Consider the following 25,507-nt stretch of genomic DNA (forward strand, 5'->3'; position numbering starts at 1 on the left):
GGGGTTTGTAATGCATCTACGTAGGTCTATGGGTTATGAGGGGTTTATTTGGCCTTACAAGTTATCCCTTTTCAGTTTATATATATATATATATATATATATATATATATATATATATATATATATATATATGTTAACTACACAACAATACATTGTTTGACACAGCTGACTCTCTCACTTTGACTTCAGAGAAAACTAGAGGTCCCTCTGAGGTGGATGATAGACAGCATAGCATAATCTAAACAGAGCCTTACAGACCAACTGATGCCACTAAGGTTACAGAAGGAACAAATATGGAGAGAGAGAGAGAGACAGAGAGACAGAGAGAGAGAGAGAGAGAGAGAGAGAGAGAGAGAGAGAGAGAGAGAGAGAGAGAGAAATAAGGAGAGAGAGAGAGAGAGACAGAGATTGAGAGAGAGAGAGAGAGAGACAGAGATTGAGAGAGAGAGAGAGAGAGAGAGAGAGAGAGAGAGAGAGAGAAATAAGGAGAGAGAGAGAGAGAGAGACAGAGATTGAGAGAGAGAGAGAGAGAGACAGAGATTGAGAGAGAGAGAGACAGAGATTGAGAGAGAGAGAGAGAGAGACAGAGATTGAGAGAGAGAGAGAGAGAGAGAGAGAGAGAGAGAGAGAGAGAGAGAGAGAGAGAGAGAGAGAGAGAGAGAGAGAGAGACAGAGAGACAGAGAGAGAGAGAGAGACAGAGAGAGACAGAGAGAAAGAAGGAGAGACAGAGAGACAGAGAGAGAGAGAGAGAGAGAGAGAGAGAGAGACAGAGAGAGAGAGAAAGAAGGAGAGAGAGAGACAGAGAGAGAGAGAGAGATTGAGAGAGAGAGAGAGAGAGAGAAGAAGGAGAGAGAGAGAGACAGAGATTGAGAGAGAGAAAGAAGGAGAGAGACAGAGACAGCAAGAGAGAGAAACAGAGAGAAAGAAGGAGAGACAGAGAGACAGAGAGAGAGATTGAGAGAGAGAGAGAGACACAGAGAGAGAGAGAGAGAGAGAGAGAGAGAGAGAGAGAGAGAGAGAGGGAGAGAGACACACAGAGAGAGAGAGAGGAGACAGAGAGAAAGAAGGAGAGAGAGAGAGAGAGAGAGAGAGAGAGAGAGAGAGAGAGAGAGAGAGAGAGAGAGAGAGAGAGAGAGAGAGAGAGAGAGAGAGAGAGAGAGAGAGAGAGAGATTGAGAGACAGAGACAGAGAGAGAGAGTGAGAGAGTGAGAGAGAGAGATAGTGACTTAAATTACTTAAATGTAAATTGTAAATGTATATACACACTCACTAGATTATATATATATACACACTATATACACACTCACTAGACTGTATATACGCACTATATACAAACTCACTAGAGTTTCCCATGCCAATGAAGCCCTTGAATTGAATTGAGAGAGGGAGGGAGAGAGAGAGAAAGAGAGAGATGGAGAGAGAGTGAAAGGGAGATAGAGAGCAGAGGCTACTTACCAAACACAGTGGTCATCAACTTCTGGACCTTAGAGTTGACCCCTCCTATTCTGTAGAGGCCCAACGTGCTGATCCCTATGAGATCACACAGACACACCAGTGGTGGGAAGAGTCCTCAGTTGGAAATGTAAAGTTACCTTCATAGACAATGACTACAGGAAATGTAAAGATACCTTCATAGACAATGACTACAGGAAATGTAAAGATACCTTCATAGACAATGACTTCAGGAAATGTAAAGTTACCTTCATAGACAATGACTACAGGAAATGTAAAGATACCTCCATAGACAATGACTACAGGAAATGTAAAGATACCTTCATAGACAATGACTACAGGAAATGTAAAGATACCTTCATAGACAATGACTTCAGGAAATGTAAAGTTACCTTCATAGACAATGACTTCAGGAAATGTAAAGATACCTCCATAGACAATGACTACAGGAAATGTAAAGATACCTTCATAGACAATGACTACAGGAAATGTAAAGATACCTTCATAGACAATGACTTCAGGAAATGTAAAGTTACCTTCATAGACAATGACTACAGGAAATGTAAAGATACCTTCATAGACAATGACTACAGGAAATGTAAAGATACCTTCATAGACAATGACTACAGGAAATGTAAAGATACCTTCATAGACAATGACTACAGGAAATGTAAAGATACCTTCATAGACAATGACTACAGGAAATGTAAAGATACCTTCATAGACAATGACTACAGGAAATGTAAAGTTACCTTCATAGACAATGACTACAGGAAATGTAAAGATACCTTCATTAACAATGACTACAGGAAATGTAAAGATACCTTCATAGACAATGACTACAGGAAATGTAAAGATACCTTCATTAACAATGACTACAGGAAATGTAAAGATACCTTCATAGACAATGACTACAGGAAATGTAAAGATACCTTCATTAACAATGACTACAGGAAATGTAAAGATACCTTCATAGACAATGACTACAGGAAATGTAAAGATACCTTCATAGACAATGACTACAGGAAATGTAGATACCTTCATAGACAATGACTACAGGAAATGTAAAGATACCTTCATAGACAATGACTACAGGAAATGTAAAGTTACCTTCATAGACAATGACTACAGGAAATGTAAAGATACCTTCATAGACAATGACTACAGGAAATGTAAAGATACCTTCATAGACAATGACTACAGGAAATGTAAAGATACCTTCATAGACAATGACTACAGGAAATGTAAAGATACCTTCATTAACAATGACTACAGGAAATGTAAAGATACCTTCATAGACAATGACTACAGGAAATGTAAAGATACCTTCATTAACAACGACTACAGGAAATGTAAAGATACCTTCATAGACAATGACTACAGGAAATGTAAAGATACCTTCATTAACAATGACTACAGGAAATGTAAAGATACCTTCATAGACAATGACTACAGGAAATGTAAAGATACCTTCATTAACAATGACTACAGGAAATGTAAAGTTACCTTCATAGACAATGACTACAGGAAATGTAAAGATACCTTCATTAACAACGACTACAGGAAATGTAAAGATACCTTCATAGACAATGACTACAGGAAATGTAAAGATACCTTCATTAACAATGACTACAGGAAATGTAAAGATACCTTCATAGACAATGACTACAGGAAATGTAAAGATACCTTCATAGACAATGACTACAGGAAATGTAAAGTTACCTTCATAGACAATGACTACAGGAAATGTAAAGATACCTTCATAGACAATGACTACAGGAAATGTAAAGTTACCTTCATAGACAATGACTACAGGAAATGTAAAGATACCTTCATAGACAATGACTACAGGAAATGTAAAGATACCTTCATAGACAATGACTACAGGAAATGTAAAGATACCTTCATAGACAATGACTACAGGAAATGTAAAGATACCTTCATAGACAATAAACTACAGGAAATGTAAAGATACCTTCATAGACAATGACTACAGGACATGTAAAGATACCTTCATAGACAATGACTACAGGAAATGTAAAGATACCTTCATAGACAATGACTACAGGAAATGTAAAGATACCTTCATAGACAATGACTACAGGAAATGTAAAGATACCTTCATAGACAATGACTACAGGAAATGTAAAGATACCTTCATAGAAAATGACTACAGGAAATGTAAAGATACCTTCATAGACAATGACTACAGGAAATGTGAAGTCTAAAAGTATTTGGTTTTAAATATACTTAAGTATCACAAGTAAAAGTATAAATCATTTCAAATTCTTTATATTCCGCGAACCAGACGGCACCATTGTCTTGTTTTTTAAAATTATTATTGAGGAATAGCCAGGGGCACACTCCAACATTCAGACATCATTTACAAATGAAGCATTTTATGTTTAGTGAGTCTGCCAGATCAGAGGCATTAGGGAAAATGGCTAAATGTGACGAGTACTTTTGGGTGTCAGGCTAAATGTATGGAGTAAAAATAACATAATTTTCTTTAGGAATGTGGTGAAGTAAAAGTAAAAGTTGACAAAATATATAAATAGTAAAGTGAAGTACAGATATACCCCCAAAAAACTACTTAAGTAGTACTTTAAAGTATTTTTACTTAAGTACTTTACACCACTGAAACACACACACACACACACACACACACACACACACACACACACACACACACACACACACACACACACACACACACACACACTAATGAAGAGTGGTGTTGGTTACCGTGTTTGGTCATGTAGGATTACAGTGAGACTGAGTTCAGCAGTCTTATTTTGACAGCTGAAGCCCAGGAGTAGGGATAAAAAAAATGGCTGCTGTGATGACTCACCTCGTACCTCCACCAAGTCAATACATTTCCTCACAAAATTAAACCCTGCCTCGTTTAGGTACGCTGTAACACAGGGAACACAAAGGAGCAGGGTTGACTGGGTTCAATACACAGATCACAAGGTTCCCCCGGGGCTCTGTTGAAAAGTAGTGCACTACACAGAGGGAATAGGGGGCGATTGTGGAGAAATACTCAAGAGTGGTGTGAGTGCAGCTGTTCTCTCACACAGAAAGTGTGTACTAATGACGATCCACACTATGACAAATGACTCTAACTGAGTTGATAAGTAGAAGTGGATGGCAACAGACAACAACAACAACAACAAGGGTTAGAATTAGATAATGCATCTGTTATTACACATATTATTCACTCTTTGTACATCTAGGAGAGTCAGAACTATACTATATTGCACATGTGTTGTGTAGTATATTGTACATGTGTTGTGTAGTATATTGTACATGTGTTGTGTAGTATATTTGACATGTGTTGTATAGTATATTGTACATACGCTGTGTAGTATATTATGCATGTGTTGTATAGTATATTGTACATGTGTTGTGTAGTATATTATGCATGTGTTGTATAGTATATTTGACATGTGTTGTGTAGTATATTTGACATGTGTTGTATAGTATATTATACGTGTGTTGTGTAGTATATTGTACATGTGTTGTGTAGTATATTGCACATGTGTTGTGTAGTATATTGTACATGTGTTGTGTAGTATATTTGACATGTGTTGTATAGTATATTGTACATATGCTGTGTAGTATATTATGCATGTGTTGTATAGTATATTGTACATGTGTTGTGTAGTATATTATGCATGTGTTGTATAGTATATTTGACATGTGTTGTGTAGTATATTTGACATGTGTTGTATAGTATATTATACGTGTGTTGTATAGTATATTGTACATGTGTTGTATAGTATATTGTACATGTGTTGTATAGTATATTATACATGTGTTGTGTAGTATATTATACTTGTGTTGTGTAGTATATTTGACATGTGTTGTATAGTATATTATACGTGTGTTGTATAGTATATTGTACATGTGTTGTATAGTATATTGTACATGTGTTGTATAGTATATTATACATGTGTTGTGTAGTATATTATACTTGTGTTGTAAAGTATATTGTACATGTGTTGTATAGTATATTGTACATGTGTTGTATAGTATATTATACATTTGTTGTGTAGTATATTATACTTGTGTTGTAAAGTATATTGTACATGTGTTGTATAGTATATTTGACATGTGTTGTATAGTATATTATACATGTGTTGTATAGTATATTGTACATGTGTTGTGTAGTATATTGTACATTTGTCGTATAGTATATTTGACATGTGTTGTGTAGTATATTGTACGTGTGGTGTGGAGTATAAAATACTTACTCTCTTCTTTCTTGCTCAGAATGGCTGGAAGATTGTAAATCTGGAGAAAATCAACAGAGTTAATTCAGTTGAAAACCATTTTACAAAAGGGGGACGCATCCTGAAGCAGAGAGTCAAACACTTCCTGGAGGGACATGTTTGTTATTAACCCTTTGCACTGTGTTGGAAATTCTCCTATGTGGACAGAGCTCCAACGAAATGTTCCTAACAGAAGAAGTATGGAAAGCATATTGCATAACCATGGTAGACATTAAAAGGGGAATAGTTTGAGGTTCATGGGGAAATAATTAGACTAAAAGTGAGGACCCAACCGTTCACCTGACACAAGACTGAATCTAAATACTACGCTGTTGATTGCGTGTGGATTTTACACTTACTGTACTTTTCACCTCATTTGTTGGACTAAATCTGAAAAAACTCTGGATACATTTAGTAACATGATCAGAATATTCCTGGAGATTGTGTGGTAGGTGCAACATACGACAAAACAAATGTCAAGGGTTTGAGAAAGAGGTCAAACTGCTGTCTCCAAGTGGCCACACGCCTCTCCAAGTTCCCACACAACTCTCCAAGTGGCCACACACCTCTCCAAGTTCCCACACACCTCTCCAAGTGGCCACACGCCTCTCCAAGTGGCCACACGCCTCTCCAAGTGGCCACACGCCTCTCCAAGTGGCCACACACCTCTCCAAGTTCCCACACACCTCTCCAAGTTCCCACACACCTCTCCAAGTGGCCACACACCTCTCCAAGTTCCCACACACCTCTCCAAGTGGCCACACACCTCTCCAAGTTCCCACACACCTCTCCAAGTTCCCACACACCTCTCCAAGTGGCCACACACCTCTCCAAGTGGCCACACACCTCTCCAAGTGGCCACACACCTCTCCAAGTTCCCACACACCTCTCCAAGTTCCCACACACCTCTCCAAGTGGCCACACACCTCTCCAAGTGGCCACACACCTCTCCAAGTGGCCACACACCTCTCCAAGTTCCCACACGCCTCTCCAAGTACCCACACGCCTCTCCAAGTACCCACACGCCTCTCCAAGTACCCACACGCCTCTCCAAGTGGCCACACGCCTCTCCAAGTGGCCACACGCCTCTCCAAGTGGCCACACACCTCTCCAAGTGGCCACACACCTCTCCAAGTTCCCACATACCTCTCCAAGTTCCCACACACCTCTCCAAGTTCCCACACACCTCTCCAAGTTCCCACACACCTCTCAAAGTTCCCACACACCTCTCAAAGTTCCCACACACCTCTCAAAGTTCCCACACACCTCTCCAAGTGGCCACACACCTCTCCAAGTTCCCACACACCTCTCCAAGTACCCACACGCCTCTCCAAGTGGCCACACACCTCTCCAAGTGGCCACACACCTCTCCAAGTGGCCACACATCTCTCCAAGTGGCCACACACCTCTCCAAGTTCCCACACACCTCTCCAAGTTCCCACACACCTCTCCAAGTGGCCACACACCTCTCCAAGTGGCCACACACCTCTCCAAGTTCCCACACACCTCTCCAAGTGGCCACACACCTCTCTAAGTTCCCACACACCTCTCCAAGTTCCCACACACCTCTCCAAGTGGCCACACACCTCTCCAAGTGGCCACAAACCTCTCCAAGTTCCCACACACTTCTCCAAGTTCCCACACACCTCTCCAAGTGGCCACACACCTCTCCAAGTTCCCACACACCTATCCAAGTTCCCACACGCCTCTCCAAGTTCTCACACACCTCTCCAAGTTCCCACACACCTCTCCAAGTGGCCACACACCTCTCCAAGTGGCCACACAACTCTCCAAGTGGCCACACACCTCTCCAAGTACCCACACACCTCTCCAAGTGGCCACACACCTCTCCAAGTTCCCACACACCTCTCCAAGTGGCCACACGCCTCTCCAAGTGGCCACACGCCTCTCCAAGTGGCCACACACCTCTCCAAGTTCCCACACACCTCTCCAAGTTCCCACACACCTCTCCAAGTGGCCACACACCTCTCCAAGTGGCCACACACCTCTCCAAGTTCCCACACACCTCTCCAAGTACCCACACGCCTCTCCAAGTACCCACACGCCTCTCCAAGTGGCCACACGCCTCTCCAAGTGGCCACACGCCTCCAAGTGGCCACACACCTCTCCAAGTGGCCACACACCTCTCCAAGTGGCCACACACCTCTCCAAGTTCCCACACACCTCTCCAAGTTCCCACACACCTCTCCAAGTGGCCACACACCTCTCCAAGTTCCCACACACCTCTCCAAGTTCCCACACACCTCTCCAAGTTCCCACACACCTCTCCAAGTGGCCACACACCTCTCCAAGTGGCCACACACCTCTCCAAGTGGCCACACACCTCTCCAAGTTCCCACACACCTCTCCAAGTACCCACACGCCTCTCCAAGTGGCCACACACCTCTCCAAGTGGCCACACACCTCTCCAAGTTACCACACACCTCTCCAAGTTCCCACACACCTCTCCAAGTGGCCACACACCTCTCCAAGTTCCCACACACCTCTCCAAGTTCCCACACACCTCTCCAAGTTCCCACACACCTCTCCAAGTTCCCACACACCTCTCCAAGTGGCCACACACCTCTCCAAGTTCCCACACACCTCTCCAAGTGGCCACACACCTCTCCAAGTTCCCACACACCTCTCCAAGTTCCCACACACCTCTCCAAGTGGCCACACACCTCTCCAAGTGGCCACACACCTCTCCAAGTGGCCACACACCTCTCCAAGTGGCCACACACCTCTCCAAGTTCCCACACACCTCTCCAAGTTCCCACACACCTCTCCAAGTTCCCACACACCTCTCCAAGTGGCCACACACCTCTCCAAGTTCCCACACACCTCTCCAAGTTCCCACACACCTCTCCAAGTGGCCACACACCTCTCCAAGTGGCCACACACCTCTCCAAGTGGCCACACACCTCTCCAAGTACCCACACGCCTCTCCAAGTGGCCACACACCTCTCCAAGTGGCCACACACCTCTCCAAGTTCCCACACACCTCTCCAAGTTCCCACACACCTCTCCAAGTGGCCACACACCTCTCCAAGTTCCCACACACCTCTCCAAGTGGCCACACACCTCTCCAAGTTCCCACACACCTCTCCAAGTTCCCACACACCTCTCCAAGTGGCCACACACCTCTCCAAGTGGCCACACACCTCTCCAAGTGGCCACACACCTCTCCAAGTGGCCACACACCTCTCCAAGTTCCCACACACCTCTCCAAGTTCCCACACACCTCTCCAAGTTCCACACACCTCTCCAAGTGGCCACACACCTCTCCAAGTTCTCACACACCTCTCCAAGTTCCCACACACCTCTCCAAGTGGCCACACACCTCTCCAAGTGGCCACACACCTCTCCAAGTGGCCACACACCTCTCCAAGTACCCACACGCCTCTCCAAGTGGCCACACACCTCTCCAAGTGGCCACACACCTCTCCAAGTGGCCACACACCTCTCCAAGTACCCACACGCCTCTCCAAGTGGCCACACACCTCTCCAAGTTCCCACACACCTCTCCAAGTTCCCACACACCTATCTAAGTTCCCACACACCTCTCCAAGTTCCCACACACTTCTCCAAGTTCCCACACACTTCCCCAAGTGGCCACACACCTCTCCAAGTGGCCACACACCTCTCCAAGTGGCCACACACCTCTCCAAGTGGCCACACACCCTTCCAAGTGGCCACACACCTCTCCAAGTTCCCACACACTTCCTCAAGTTCCCAAACACCTCTCCAAGTGGCCACACACCTCTCCAAGTTCCAACACGCCTCTCCAAGTGGCCACACACCTCTCCAAGTTCCCACACATTTCTCCAAGTTCCCACACACCTCTCCAAGTGGCCACACACCGCTCCAAGTTCCCACACACCTCTCCAAGTTCCCACACACCTATCTAAGTTCCCACACACCTCTCCAAGTTCCCACACACTTCTCCAAGTTCCCACACACTTCCCCAAGTGGCCACACACCTCTCCAAGTTCCCACACATTTCTCCAAGTTCCCACACACCTCTCCAAGTGGCCACACACCTCTCCAAGTTCCCACACACTTCTCCAAGTTCCCAAACACCTCTCCAAGTGGCCACACACTTCTCCAAGTTCCCACACACTTCTCCAAGTTCCCACACACTTCTCCAAGTTCCCACACACCTCTCCAAGTGGCCACACACCTCTCCAAGTGGCCACACACCTCTCCAAGTGGCCACACACCTCTCCAAGTTCCCACACACCTCTCCAATTTCCCACACACCTCTCCAATTTCCCACACACCTCTCCAACTTCCCACACACCTCTCCAACTTCCCACACACCTCTCCAAGTGGCCACACACCTCTCCAAGTTCCCACACACCTCTCCAAGTTCCCACACACCTCTCCAAGTGGCCACACACCTCTCCAAGTGGCCACACACCTCTCCAAGTGGCCACACACCTCTCCAAGTTCCCACACACCTCTCCAAGTTCCCACACACCTCTCCAAGTGGCCACACGCCTCTCCAAGTGGCCACACGCCTCTCCAAGTGGCCACACGCCTCTCCAAGTGGCCACACACCTCTCCAAGTTCCCACATACCTCTCCAAGTTCCCACACACCTCTCCAAGTGGCCACACACCTCTCCAAGTGGCCACACACCTCTCCAAGTTCCCACACACCTCTCCAAGTGGCCACACACCTCTCCAAGTTCCCACACACCTCTCCAAGTTCCCACACACCTCTCCAAGTGGCCACACACCTCTCCAAGTGGCCACACACCTCTCCAAGTTCCCACACACCTCTCCAAGTGCCCACACGCCTCTCCAAGTACCCACACGCCTCTCCAAGTGGCCACACGCCTCTCCAAGTGGCCACACACCTCTCCAAGTGGCCACACACCTCTCCAAGTTCCCACATACCTCTCCAAGTTCCTACACACCTCTCCAAGTTCCCACACACCTATCTAAGTTCCCACACACCTCTCCAAGTTCCCAAACACCTCTCCAAGTGGCCACACACTTCTCCAAGTTCCCACACACTTCTCCAAGTTCCCACACACCTCTCCAAGTGGCCACACACCTCTCCAAGTGGCCACACACCTCTCCAAGTTCCCACACACTTCTCCAACTTCCCACACACCTCTCCAATTTCCCACACACCTCTCCAACTTCCCACACACCTCTCCAAGTGGCCACACACCTCTCCAAGTTCCCACACACCTCTCCAAGTTCCCACACACCTCTCCAAGTGGCCACACACCTCTCCAAGTGGCCACACACCTCTCCAAGTGGCCACACACCTCTCCAAGTTCCCACACACCTCTCCAAGTACCCACACGCCTCTCCAAGTGGCCACACACCTCTCCAAGTGGCCACACACTCTCAAGTTACCACACACCCTCCAAATTCCCACACACCTCTCCAAGTGGCCACACACCTCTCCAAGTTCCCACAAACCTCTCCAAGTTCCCACACACCTCTCCAAGTTCCCACACACCTCTCCAAGTTCCCACACACCTCTCCAAGTGGCCACACACCTCTCCAAGTTCCCACACATCTCTCCAAGTGGCCACACACCTCTCCAAGTTCCCACACACCTCTCCAAGTTCCCACACACCTCTCCAAGTGGCCACACACCTCTCCAAGTGGCCACACACCTCTCCAAGTGGCCACACACCTCTCCAAGTTCCCACACACCTCTCCAAGTGGCCACACACCTCTCCAAGTTCCCACACACCTCTCCAAGTTCCCACACACCTCTCCAAGTTCCCACACACCTCTCCAAGTGGCCACACACCTCTCCAAGTGGCCACACACCTCTCCAAGTTCCAACACACCTCTCCAAGTGGCCACACGCCTCTCCAAGTGGCCACACGCCTCTCCAAGTGGCCACACGCCTCTCCAAGTGGCCACACGCCCCTCCAAGTGGCCACACGCCTCTCCAAGTGGCCACACACCTCTCCAAGTTCCCACACACCTCTCCAAGTGGCCACACACCTCTCCAAGTGGCCACACACCTCTCCAAGTTCCCACACACCTCTCCAAGTGGCCACACACCTCTCCAAGTTCCCACACACCTCTCCAAGTTCCCACACACCTCTCCAAGTGGCCACACACCTCTCCAAGTGGCCACACACCTCTCCAAGTTCCCACACACCTCTCCAAGTACCCACACGCCTCTCCAAGTACCCACACGCCTCTCCAAGTGGCCACACGCCTCTCCAAGTGGCCACACACCTCTCCAAGTGGCCACACACCTCTCCAAGTGGCCACACACCTCTCCAAGTTCCCACATACCTCTCCAAGTTCCCACACACCTCTCCAAGTTCCCACACACCTATCTAAGTTCCCACACACCTCTCCAAGTTCCCACACACTTCTCCAAGTTCCCACACACTTCCCCAAGTGGCCACACACCTCTCCAAGTTCCCACACATTTCTCCAAGTTCCCACACACCTCTCCAAGTGGCCACACACCTCTCCAAGTTCCCACACACTTCTCCAAGTTCCCAAACACCTCTCCAAGTGGCCACACACTTCTCCAAGTTCCCACACACTTCTCCAAGTTCCCACACACCTCTCCAGTGGCCACACCTCTCCAAGTGGCCACACACCTCCAAGTGGCCACACACCTCTCCAAGTTCCCACACACTTCTCCAACTTCCCACACACCTCTCCACTTCCCACACACCTCTCCAACTTCCCACACACCTCTCCAACTTCCCACACACCTCTCCAAGTGGCCACACACCTCTCCAAGTTCCCACACATCTCTCCAAGTGGCCACACACCTCTCCAAGTGGCCACACACCTCTCCAAGTGGCCACACACCTCTCCAAGTTCCCACACACCTCTCCAAGTTCCCACACACCTCTCCAAGTTCCCACACACCTCTCCAAGTGGCCACACACCTCTCCAAGTTCCCACACACCTCTCCAAGTTCTCACACACCTCTCCAAGTTCCCACACACCTCTCCAAGTGGCCACACACCTCTCCAAGTGGCCACACAACTCTCCAAGTGGCCACACACCTCTCCAAGTTCCCACACACCTCTCCAAGTACCCACACGCCTCTCCAAGTGGCCACACACCTCTCCAAGTGGTCACACACCTCTCCAAGTTCCCACACACCTCTCCAAGTTCCCACACACCTCTCCAAGTTCCCACACACCTCTCCAAGTGGCCACACACCTCTCCAAGTGGCCACACACCTCTCCAAGTTCCCACACACCTCTCCAAGTGGCCACACACCTCTCCAAGTTCCCACACACCTCTCCAAGTTCCCACACACCTCTCCAAGTGGCCACACACCTCTCCAAGTGGCCACACGCCTCTCCAAGTGGCCACACACTCCAAGTGGCCACACACCTCTCCAAGTGGCCACACGCCTCTCCAAGTGGCCACACGCCTCTCCAAGTGGCCACACACCTCTCCAAGTTCCCACACACCTCTCCAAGTGGCCACACACCTCTCCAAGTGGCCACACACCTCTCCAAGTTCCCACACACCTCTCCAAGTGGCCACACACCTCTCCAAGTTCCCACACACTTCTCCAAGTTCCCACACACTTTCCCAAGTGGCCACACACCTCTCCAAGTTCCCACACATTTCTCCAAGTTCCCACACACCTCTCCAAGTGGCCACACACCTCTCCAAGTTCCCACACACTTCTCCAAGTTCCCACACACCTCTCCAAGTGGCCACACACTTCTCCAAGTTCCCACACACTTCTCCAAGTTCCCGCACACCTCTTCAAGTGGCCACACACCTCTCCAAGTGGCCACACACCTCTCCAAGTGGCCACACAGCTCTCCAAGTTCCCACACACTTCTCCAACTTCCCACACACCTCTCCAATTTCCCACACACCTCTCCAACTTCCCACACACCTCTCCAACTTCCCACACACCTCTCCAAGTGGCCACACACCTCTCCAAGTTCCCACACACCTCTCCAAGTTCCCACACATCTCTCCAAGTGGCCACACACCTCTCCAAGTGGCCACACACCTCTCCAAGTGGCCACACACCTCTCCAAGTTCCCACACACCTCTCCAAGTGGCCACACACCTCTCCAAGTTCCCACACACCTCTCCAAGTTCTCACACACCTCTCCAAGTTCCCACACACCTCTCCAAGTGGCCACACACCTCTCCAAGTGGCCACACAACTCTCCAAGTTCCCACACGCCTCTCCAAGTACCCACACGCCTCTCCAAGTGGCCACACACCTCTCCAAGTACCCACACGCCTCTCCAAGTACCCACACGCCTCTCCAAGTGGCCACACGCCTCTCCAAGTGGCCACACACCTCTCCAAGTTCCCACATACCTCTCCAAGTTCCCACACACCTCTCCAAGTTCCCACACACCTATCTAAGTTCCCACACACCTCTCCAAGTTCCCACACACTTCTCCAAGTTCCCACACACTTCTCCAAGTGGCCACACACCTCTCCAAGTTCCCACACATTTCTCCAAGTTCCCACACACCTCTCCAAGTGGCCACACACCTCTCCAAGTTCCCACACACTTCTCCAAGTTCCCAAACACCTCTCCAAGTGGCCACACACTTCTCCAAGTTCCCACACACTTCTCCAAGTTCCCACACACCTCTCCAAGTGGCCACACACCTCTCCAAGTGGCCACACACCTCTCCAAGTGGCCACACAGCTCTCCAAGTTCCCACACACTTCTCCAACTTCCCACACACCTCTCCAATTTCCCACACACCTCTCCAACTTCCCACACACCTCTCCAACTTCCCACACACCTCTCCAAGTGGCCACACACCTCTCCAAGTTCCCACACACCTCTCCAAGTGGCCACACACCTCTCCAAGTGGCCACACACCTCTCCAAGTGGCCACACACCTCTCCAAGTTCCCACACACCTCTCCAAGTTCCCACACACCTCTCCAAGTTCCCACACACCTCTCCAAGTGGCCACACACCTCTCCAAGTTCCCACACACCTCTCCAAGTTCTCACACACCTCTCCAAGTTCCCACACACCTCTCCAAGTTGCCACACACCTCTCCAAGTGGCCACACACCTCTCCAAGTGGCCACACACCTCTCCAAGTTCCCACACACCTCTCCAAGTACCCACACACCTCTCCAAGTGGCCACACACCTCTCCAAGTGGTCACACACCTCTCCAAGTTCCCACACACCTCTCCAAGTTCCCACACACCTCTCCAAGTTCCCACACACCTCTCCAAGTGGCCACACACCTCTCCAAGTTCCCACACACCTCTCCAAGTGGCCACACACCTCTCCAAGTGGCCACACACCTCTCCAAGTTCCCACACACCTCTCCAAGTTCCCACACACCTCTCCAAGTGGCCACACACCTCTCCAACTTCTCCAGAGTGGCACACACCTCTCCAAGTGGCACACGCCTCCAAGTGGCCACACACCTCTCCAAGTGGCCACACACCTCTCCAAGTGGCCACACACCCTCCAAGTTCAACACACCTCTCCAAGTGGCACACACCTCCAAGTTCCCACACACCTCTCCAAGTGGCCACACACCTCTCCAAGTTCCCACACACTTCTCCAAGTGGCCACACACCTCTCCAAGTGGCCACACACCTCTCCAAGTGGCCACACACCTCTCCAAGTTCCCACACACTTCTCCAAGTTCCCACACACCTCTCCAAGTTCCCACACACCTCTCCAAGTTCCCACACACCTCTCCAAGTGGCCACACACCTCTCCAAGTTCCCACACACCTCTCCAAGTGGCACACACCTCTCCAAGTGGCCACACACCTCTCCAAGTTCCCACACACTCTCCAAGGCCACACACCTCTCCAAGTGGCCACACACCTCTCCAAGTTCCCACACACCTCTCCAAGTTCCCACACACCTCTCCAAGTTCCACACACCTCTCCAAGTTCCCACACACCTCTCCAAGTGGCCACACACCTCTCCAAGTTCCCACACACCCTCTCCAAGTGGCCACACACTCTCCAAGTGGCCACACACCTCCAAGTGGCCACACACCTCTCCAAGTTCCCACACACCTCTCCAAGTTCCCACACACCTCTCCAAGTGGCCACACACCTCTCCAAGTTCACACACCTCTCCAAGTTCCCACACACCTCTCCAAGTGGCCACACACCTCTCCAAGTGGCCACACACCTCTCAAGTGGCTCTCCAAGTGGCCACACACCTCTCCAAGTGGCCACACCTCTCCAAGTTCCAACACACCTCTCCAAGTTGGCACACACCTCCAAGTTCCCACACACTTCTCCAAGTGGCCACACACCTCTCCAAGTTCCACACACCTCTCCAAGTTCCCACACACCTCTCCAAGTTCCCACACACCTCTCCAAGTTCCCACACACCTCTCCAAGTGGCCACACACCTCTCCAAGTGGCACACACCTCTCCAAGTCCCACACACCTCTCCAAGTGGCCACACACCCTCTCCAAGTTCCCAAGTTCCACACACCCTCTGGCCACACACCTCTCCAAGTGGCCACACACCTCTCCAAGTGGCCACACACCTCTCCAAGTGGCCACACACTCTCCAAGTTCCCACACACCTCTCCAAGTGGCCACACACCTCTCCAAGTTCCCACACACCTCTCCAAGTGGCCACACACCTCTCCAAGTGGCCACACACCTCTCCAAGTTCCCACACACCTCTCCAAGTGGCCACACACCTCTCCAAGTTCCCACACACCTCTCCAAGTTCCCACACACCTCTCCAAGTGGCCACACACCTCTCCAAGTGGCCACACACCTCTCCAAGTGGCCACACACCTCTCCAAGTTCCCACACACCTCTCCAAGTTCCCACACACCTCTCCAAGTGGCCACACACCTCTCCAAGTTCCCACACACCTCTCCAAGTTCCCACACACCTCTCCAAGTTCCCACACACCTCTCCAAGTGGCCACACACCTCTCCAAGTTCCCACACACTTCTCCAAGTTCCCACACACCTCAAGCCACACACCCACACACACTCTCCAAGTGGCCACACACCTCTCCAAGTTCACACACCTCTCCAAGTTCCCACACACCTCTCCAAGTTCCCACACACCTCTCCAAGTTCCCACACACCTCTCCAAGTTGCCACACACCTCTCCAAGTTCCACACACCTCTCCACAGGGCCACACACCTCTCCAAGTTCCCACACACCTCTCCAAGTGGCCACACACCTCTCCAAGTGGCCACACACCTCTCCAAGTTGGCCACACACCTCTCCAAGTGGCCACACACCTCTCCAAGTTCCCACACACCTCTCCAAGTTCCCACACACCTCTCCAAGTGGCCACACACCTCTCCAAGTTCCCACACACCTCTCCAAGTTCCCACACACCTCTCCAAGTTCCCACACCTCTCCAACACACACCTCTCCAAGTGGCCACACACCTCTCCAAGTTCCCACACACCTCTCCAAGTTCCCACACACCTCTCCAAGTTCCCCACACCTCTCCAAGTTCCCACACACCTCTCCAAGTTCCCACACACCTCTCCAAGTGGCCACACACCTCTCCAAGTGGCCACACACCTCTCCAAGTTCCCACACACCTCTCCAAGTGGCCACACACTTCTCCAAGTTCCCACACACCTCTCCAAGTTCCACACACCTCTCCAAGTGGCCACACACCTCTCCAAGTGGCCACACACCTCTCCAAGTTCCCACACACCTCTCCAAGTGGCCCACACACTCTCCAAGTGGCCACACACCTCTCCAAGTGGCCACACACCTCTCCAAGTTCCCACACACTCTCCACACCTTCCCACACACCTCCAAGTGGCCAGTGGCCACACACCTCTCCAAGTTCCCACACACCTCTCCAAGTTCCCACACACCTCTCCAAGTGGCCACACACCTCTCCAAGTGGCCACACACCTCTCCTCACACACCTCTCCAAGGCCACACACCTCTCCAAGTTCCCACACACCTCTCCAAGTTCCCACACACCTCTCCAAGTTCCCACACACTCTCAAGTGTTCCCACACACCTCTCCAAGTTGGCCACACACTCTCCAAGTGGCCACACACCTCTCCAAGTTCCCACACCTCTCCAAGTGGCCACACACCTCAAGTGGCCACACACCTCTCCAAGTTCCCACACACCTCTCCAACACCACACACCTCTCCAAGTGGCCACACACCTCTCCAAGTTCCCACACACCTCTCCAAGTGGCCACACACCTCCAAGTGGCCACACACCTCTCCAAGTTCCACACACCTCTCCAAGTTCCACACCTCTCCAAGTTCCCACACACCTCTCCAAGTTCCCACACACCTCTCCAAGTTCCCACACACCTCTCCAAGTTCCCACACACCTCTCCAAGTTCCCACACACCTCTCCAAGTGGCCACACCTCTCCTCTCCAAGTGGCCACACACTCTCCAAGTGGCCACACACCTCTCCAAGTTCCCACACACCTCTCCAAGTTCCCACACACCTCTCCAAGTGGCCACACACTTCTCCAAGTTCACACACCTCTCCAAGTTCCCACACACCTCTCCAAGTTCCCACACACCTCTCCAAGTGGCCACACACCTCTCCAAGTGGCCACACACCTCTCCAAGTTCCCACACACAAGTTCCCACACACCTCTCCAAGTGGCCACACACCTCTCCAAGTGGCCACACACCTCTCCAAGTTCCCACACACCTCTCCACACACCTCTCCAAGTGGCCACACACTCTCCAAGTGGCCACACACACCTCTCAAGTTCCCACACACCTCTCCAAGTTCCCACACACCTCTCCAAGTGGCCACACACCTCTCCACACCTCTTCCCACACACTCTCCAAGTTCCCACACACCTCTCCAAGTTCCCACACACCTCTCCTCTCCAAGTTCCCACACACCTCTCCAAGTTCCCACACACCTCTCCAAGTTCCCACACACCTCTCAAGTTCCCACACACCTCTCCAAGTTGGCCACACACTCTCAAGTGGCCACACACCTCTCCAAGTGGCCACACACCTCTCCAAGTTCCCACACACCTCTCCAAGTACCCACACGCCTCTCCAAGTGGCCACACACCTCTCCAAGTGGCCACACACCTCCTCACACACCTCTCCAAGTGGCCACACACTCTCAAGTTCCCACACACCTCTCCAAGTTCCCACACCTCTCCACACCTCTCCAAGTGGCCACACACCTCTCCAAGTTCCACACACCTCTCCAAGTTCCCACACACCTCCAAGTTCCCCACACGCCTTCCCACACACCTCTCCAAGTGGCCACACACCTCTCCAAGTTCCCACACACCTCAAGTGGCCACACACCTCTCCAAGTGGCCACACACCTCTCCAAGTTCCCAGTTCACACACCTCTCCAGTTCCCACACACCACCTCCAAGTTCCCACACACCTCTCCAAGTTCCCACACACCTCTCCAAGTGGCCACACACCTCTCCAAGTTCCCACACACCTCTCCAAGTGGCCACACACCTCTCCAAGTTCCACACACCTCTCCAAGTGGCCACACACCTCTCCAAGTGGCCACACACCTCTCCAAGTGGCCACACACCTCTCCAAGTTCCCACACACCTCCAAGTTCCACACACCTCTCCAAGTGGCCACACACCTCTCCAAGTGGCCACACACCTCTCCAAGTTCCCACACACCTCTCCAAGTGGCCACACACCTCTCCAAGTTCCCACACACCTCTCCAAGTTCCCACACACCTCTCCAAGTTCCCACACACCTCTCCAAGTGGCCACACACTTCTCAAGTGGCCACACACCTCTCCAAGTGGCCACACACCTCTCCAAGTTCCCACACACCTTCCCACACACCTCCAAGTGGCCACACAAGTGTTCACACCTCTCCAAGTTCCCACACACTTCTCCAAGTTCCCACACACCTCTCCAAGTGGCCACACACCTCTCCAAGTTCCCACACACCTCTCCAAGTCCCACACACCTCTCCAAGTTCCCACACACCTCTCCAAGTTCCCACACACCTCTCCAAGTTCCCACACACCTCTCCAAGTTCCACACCTCTCCAAGTTCCCACACACCTCTCCAGTGTTCCCACACACCTCTCCAAGTTCCCACACACCTCTCCAAGTTCCCTACACACCTCTCCAAGTGGCCACACACTCTCAAGTGGCCACACACCTCTCCAAGTGGCCACACACCTCTCCAAGTTCCCACACACCTCCAAGTGGCCACACACCTCTCCAAGTGGCCACACACACCTCTCCAAGTTCCCACACACTCTCCAAGTTCCCACACACCTCTCCACACACTCTCAAGTGGCCACACACCTTCCAACCTTGGTTCCCACACACTCTCCAAGTGGCCACACACCTCTCCAAGTTCCCACACACCTCTCCAAGTTCCACACACCTCTCCAAGTTCCCACACACCTCTCCAAGTGGCCACACACCTCTCCAAGTTCCCACACACTTCTCCAAGTTCTCCAAGTGGCCACACACCTTCCCACACACTCTCCAAGTTCTCCAAGTGGCCACACACCTCTCCAAGTGGCCACACACCTCTCCAAGTTCCCACACACCTCTCCAAGTTCCCACACACCTCTCCAACTTCCCACACACACCTCTCCAAGTTCCCACACACCTCTCCAAGTGGCCACACACCTCTCCAAGTTCCCACACACCTCTCCAAGTGGCCACACACCTCTCCAAGTGGCACACACTCTCCAAGTTCCCACACACTCTCCAAGTTCCCACACACCTCTCCAAGTGGCCACACACCTCTCCTCACACACCTCCAAGTTCCCACACACCTCTCCAAGTGGCCACACACCTCTCCAAGTTCCCACACACCTCTCCAAGTTCCCACACACCTCTCCAAGTTCCACACACCTCTCCAAGTGGCCACACACCTCTCCAAGTGGCCACACACCTCTCCAAGTTCCCACACACCTCTCCAAGTTCCCACACACCTCTCCAAGTTCCCACACACCTCTCCAAGTGGCCACACACCTCTCCAAGTTCCCACACACCTCTCCAAGTTCCCACACACCTCTCCAAGTGGCCACACACCTCTCCAAGTGGCCACACACCTCTCCAAGTTCCCACACACCTCTCCAAGTGGCCACACACCTCTCCAAGTTCCCACACACCTCTCCAAGTTCCCACACACCTCTCCAAGTTCCCACACACCTCTCCAATTTCCCACACACCTCTCCAACTTCCCACACACCTCTCCAAGTTCCCACACACCTCTCCAAGTGGCCACACACCTCTCCAAGTGGCCACACACCTCTCCAAGTGGCCACACACCTCTCCAAGTTCCCACACACCTCTCCAAGTTCCCACACGCCTCTCCAAGTGGCCACACACCTCTCCAAGTGGTCACACACCTCTCCAAGTTCCCACACACCTCTCCAAGTTCCCACACACCTCTCCAAGTGGCCACACACCTCTCCAAGTGCCCACACACCTCTCCAAGTTCCCACACACCTCTCCAAGTTCCCACACACCTCTCCAAGTGGCCACACACCTCTCCAAGTTCCCACACACCTCTCCAAGTGGCCACACACCTCTCCAAGTTCCCACACACCTCTCCAAGTTCCCACACACCTCTCCAAGTGGCCACACACCTCTCCAAGTTCCCACACCTCTCCAAGTGGCCACACAGTTCCCACACACCTCTCCAAGTTCCCACACACCTCTCCAAGTGGCCACACACCTCTCCAAGTGGCCACACACCTCTCCAAGTTCCCACACACCTCTCCAAGTTCCCACACACCTCTCCAAGTGGCCACACACCTCTCCAAGTTCCCACACACCTCTCCAAGTGGCCACACACCTCTCCAAGTTCCCACACACCTCTCCAAGTGGCCACACACCTCTCCAAGTGGCCACACACCTCTCCAAGTGGCCACACACCTCTCCAAGTTCCCACACACCTCTCCAAGTTCCCACACACCTCTCCAAGTGGCCACACACCTCTCCAAGTTCCCACACACCTCTCCAAGTTCCCACACACCTCTCCAAGTTCCCACACACCTCTCCAAGTGGCCACACACCTCTCCAAGTGGCCACACACCTCTCCAAGTTCCCACACACCTCTCCAAGTTCCCACACACCTCTCCAAGTTCCCACACACCTCTCCAAGTTCCCACACACCTCTCCAAGTTCCCACACACCTCTCCAAGTGGCCACACACCTCTCCAAGTGGCCACACACCTCTCCAAGTTCACACACCTCTCCAAGTTCCCACACACCTCTCCAAGTGGCCACACACCTCTCCAAGTTCCCACACACCTCCAAGTGGCACACACCTCACCTCCAAGTGGCCACACACCTCTCCAAGTCCCACACACCTCTCCAAGTGGCCACACACCTCTCCAAGTCCCCACACACCTCCTCCACACACCTCTCCAAGTTCCCACACCTCTCCAAGTTCCCACACCCTCCAAGTGGCCACACACCTCTCCAAGTTCCCACACACCTCTCCAAGTTCCCACACACCTCTCCAAGTTCCCACACACCTCCAAGTGGCCACACACCTCTCCAAGTTCCCACACACCTCTCCAAGTTCCACACACCTCTCCAAGTTCCCACACACCTCCAAGTGGCCACACACCTCTCCAAGTGGCCCACACCTCTCCAAGTTCCCACACACCTCCAAGTGGCCACACACCTCTCCAAGTTCCCACACACCTCTCCAAGTTCCCACACTCTCCAAGTGGCCACACACCTCTCCAAGTTCCCACACACCTCTCCAAGTTCCCACACACCTCTCCAAGTTCCCACACACCTCTCCAAGTTCCCACACACCTCTCCAAGCCACACACCTCTCCAAGTGGCCACACACCTCTCCAAGTTCCACACACCTCTCCAAGTGGCCACACACCTCTCAAGTGGCCACACACCTCCAAGTGGCCACACACCTCCAAGTGGCCACACACCTCTCCAAGTGGCCACACAACTCTCCAAGTGGCCACACACCTCTCCAAGTTCCCACACACCTCTCCAAGTACCCACATGCCTCTCCTAGTGGCCACACACCTCTCCAAGTGGTCACACACCTCTCCAAGTTCCCACACACCTCTCCAAGTTCCCACACACCTCTCCAAGTGGCCACACACCTCTCCAAGTTCCAACACACCTCTCCAAGTGGCCACACACCTCTCCAAGTGGCCACACACCTCTCCAAGTTCCCACACACCTCTCCAAGTGTGCATAGTTCAAGTAATTTCAATGAACTTTTATGACTCAAAAAAGATTATTCAACTATAAGGTGTTTATTTTTAATTGTTATCTCTCCTAGCTATGCCGATGAGGAACTAGATCAAGCACACTTGTTGTTGTTTTGTTTGGAACACAGCCCTGCATCCCCCACCATCTCACAATTACTGTTGTTATTTACGCAACCCAAAAACTGTATTTTATCTATCACAATCTGGGTCAACTGGTCATTTGGCTTGCTTGTAATGACATCAAAGCGGTACTTATTGTAATCTTTAATGTTTCATCTTTCAAAATACATTGAGTCTGAGATCTTAATTTGCCCAATAACCAGGAGGGATGGAGGCATCTTACGGTTCAGAATGGCTGTTCAAAAAAACATAAAGTATTCCATTTAGCCACTGTATTTCAATGCAACTGTTTATCAGTGGCCAAATCTGCCATTTTCAACCTGTATACCTGTACAGGTGTAAAGAGCTACAACCTACACAACCAGGTAACAACGTGAGTTCAACCTGTATACCTGTACAGGTGTAAAGAGTTACAACCTACACAACCAGGTAACAACAGGAGTTCAACCTGTATACCTGTACAGGTGTAAAGAGCTACAACCTACACAACCAGGTAACAACAGGAGTTCAACCTGTATACCTGTACAGGTGTAAAGAGCTACAACCTACACAACCAGGTAACAACGGGAGTTCAACCTGTATACCTGTACAGGCGTAAAGAGCTACAACCTACACAACCAGGTAACAACAGGAGTTCAACCTGTATACCTGTACAGGTGTAAAGAGCTACAACCTACACAACCAGGTAACAACGGGAGTTCAACCTGTATACCTGTACAGGTGTAAAGAGCTACAACCTACACAACCAGGTAACAACGGGAGTTCAACCTGTATACCTGTACAGGTGTAAAGAGCTACAACCTACACAACCAGGTAACAACAGGAGTTCAACCTGTATACCTGTACAGGCGTAAAGAGCTACAACCTACACAACCAGGTAACAACAGGAGTTCAACCTGTATACCTGTACAGGCGTAAAGAGCTACAACCTACACAACCAGGTAACAACGGGAGTTCAACCTGTATACCTGTACAGGTGTAAAGAGCTACAACCTACACAACCAGGTAACAACGGGAGTTCCTAACTAATCAATGATGTTAGTTGATCAATCAAGTTTAAGGGAAGGGGTGAAAACCCTTAGACATACAGCCCACCAGGAATTGAGTTTGACACACCTTTCCAAAAGCTACAGTATAGTTATGTTTCATACAACCAGAAGGGGGCACCAAAGACAAACATATTTTCACTGTGTCCCTGCCAGACATCAGAACCAGCTAGACTGCACTGGAGTGGGGATATAAAAGGAAAGATAGAAAGGGAGAGAGAGAGAGGGGGGGGGTGGGTGAAAATAAAATAGAGAGAGAAAGGAAGAGAGAACGTGCAAGAGAGAAAGAGACAGGGGGAGAGAGTATGAAGAAAAGAGCAGAGTTGGAGAGGTGGGAGGAGAGAGGGAGAGATGAGAAGAGAGAGGGAGAGATCAGAGAGGGAGAGAGAGAGAAGAGAGAGGGAGAGAAGAGAGAAGAGAGAGGGAGAGAAGAGAGAAGAGAGAGGGAGAGATGAGAAGAGAGAGGGAGAGAAGAGAGAGGGAGAGATGAGAAGAGAGAGGGAGAGAAGAGAGAGGGAGAGAGAGAGAAGAGAGAGGGAGAGAAGAGAGAAGAGAGAGGGAGAGAAGAGAGAAGAGAGAGGGAGAGAAGAGAGAAGACAGAGGGAGAGATGAGAAGAGAGAGGGAGAGAAGAGAGAGGGAGAGAGAGAGAAGAGAGAGGGAGAGAAGAGAGAAGAGAGAGAAGAGAGAGGGAGAGAAGAGAACAGAGAGGGAGAGGTGTGAGGAGAGAGGGAGAGATGAGAAGAGGGAGAGAGAAGAGAAGAGAGAGGGAGAGAGAGAAGAGAGAGGGAGAGGGGAGAGAAGAGAAGAGAGAGGGATAGAGAGAGAAGAGAGAGGGAGAGAAGATAAAGGAGAGGGAGAGAAGAGAACAGAGATGGAGAGGTGTGAGGAGAAAGGGAGAGATGAGAAGAGAGAGAAGAGAGAGGGAGAGAAGAGAACAGAGAGGGAGAGGTGTGAGGAGAGAGGGAGAGATGAGAAGAGAGAGGGAGAGAAGAGAGATGGAGAGAGATAGAAGAGAGAGGGAGAGAAGAGAGAAGAGAGAGGGAGAGAAGAGAACAGAGAGGGAGAGGTGTGAGGAGAGAGGAGAGATGAGAAGAGAGAGAGGGAGAGAGAAGAGAGAGAGAGAGGGAGAGGTGTGAGTAGAGAGGGAGGTGAGAGGAGAGAGGAAGAGAGAGAGAGGTGAGAGGGAGAGAGGAGAGAGAGTGGTGAGAAGAGAGAGGGAGAGAGAAGAGAGAAGGAGAGGTGAGAGGAGAGAGGGAGAGATGAGAAGAGAGGGAGAGAGAAGAGAGGGGAGAGAATATAAAGGAGAGGGAGAGAAGAGAACAGAGAGGGAGTGGTGAGAAGAGAGAGAAGAGAGGAGAGAAGAGAGAGAGGAGAGAGGGAGAGAGAAGACAGAGAGGAGAGATGAGAAGAGAGGGAGAGATGAGAAGAGAGGGAGAGGTGAGAAGAGAGGGAGAGAATATAAAGGAGAGGGTGAGAAGA

The 25,507-nt window shown here is 50.7% G+C and overlaps 2 protein-coding genes across 2 annotated transcripts in view; both read right to left on the minus strand.

Annotated features, from left to right (window-relative positions):
- LOC127916932 (rho GTPase-activating protein 42-like) overlaps positions 1–25,507 on the minus strand; it is a gene marked incomplete at its 5' end in the record, with an annotated part of 65,405 nt that overhangs the window by 32,431 nt on the left and 7,467 nt on the right. The window contains 3 exons of the mRNA XM_052500240.1: positions 1,457–1,531; positions 4,305–4,367; positions 5,710–5,749. Of these exons, the coding sequence (XP_052356200.1) occupies positions 1,457–1,531; positions 4,305–4,367; positions 5,710–5,749 (178 nt within the window). The remainder of the gene's footprint in view (positions 1–1,456; positions 1,532–4,304; positions 4,368–5,709; positions 5,750–25,507) is intronic.
- On the minus strand, positions 6,757–25,034 carry LOC127916935 (uncharacterized). Its single transcript, XM_052500241.1, has 19 exons — positions 22,731–25,034; positions 21,306–21,825; positions 20,817–21,216; positions 19,155–19,214; positions 17,150–17,289; positions 16,938–17,017; positions 16,257–16,556; positions 14,819–15,018; positions 14,099–14,738; positions 13,459–13,858; positions 13,339–13,398; positions 13,079–13,218; positions 12,682–13,041; positions 11,128–12,287; positions 9,991–10,610; positions 9,111–9,950; positions 8,012–8,951; positions 7,534–7,813; positions 6,757–7,053 (listed from the first exon to the last, which is right to left on the minus strand). Exons 1-19 carry the CDS (start codon positions 22,844–22,846, stop codon positions 6,957–6,959), a joined length of 7,353 nt encoding a protein of 2,450 aa, XP_052356201.1. The 5' UTR covers positions 22,847–25,034; the 3' UTR covers positions 6,757–6,956.

This window comes from Oncorhynchus keta, unplaced genomic scaffold (genome assembly GCF_023373465.1).
Source record: "Oncorhynchus keta strain PuntledgeMale-10-30-2019 unplaced genomic scaffold, Oket_V2 Un_contig_1012_pilon_pilon, whole genome shotgun sequence".
NCBI lineage: Eukaryota > Metazoa > Chordata > Actinopteri > Salmoniformes > Salmonidae > Oncorhynchus > Oncorhynchus keta.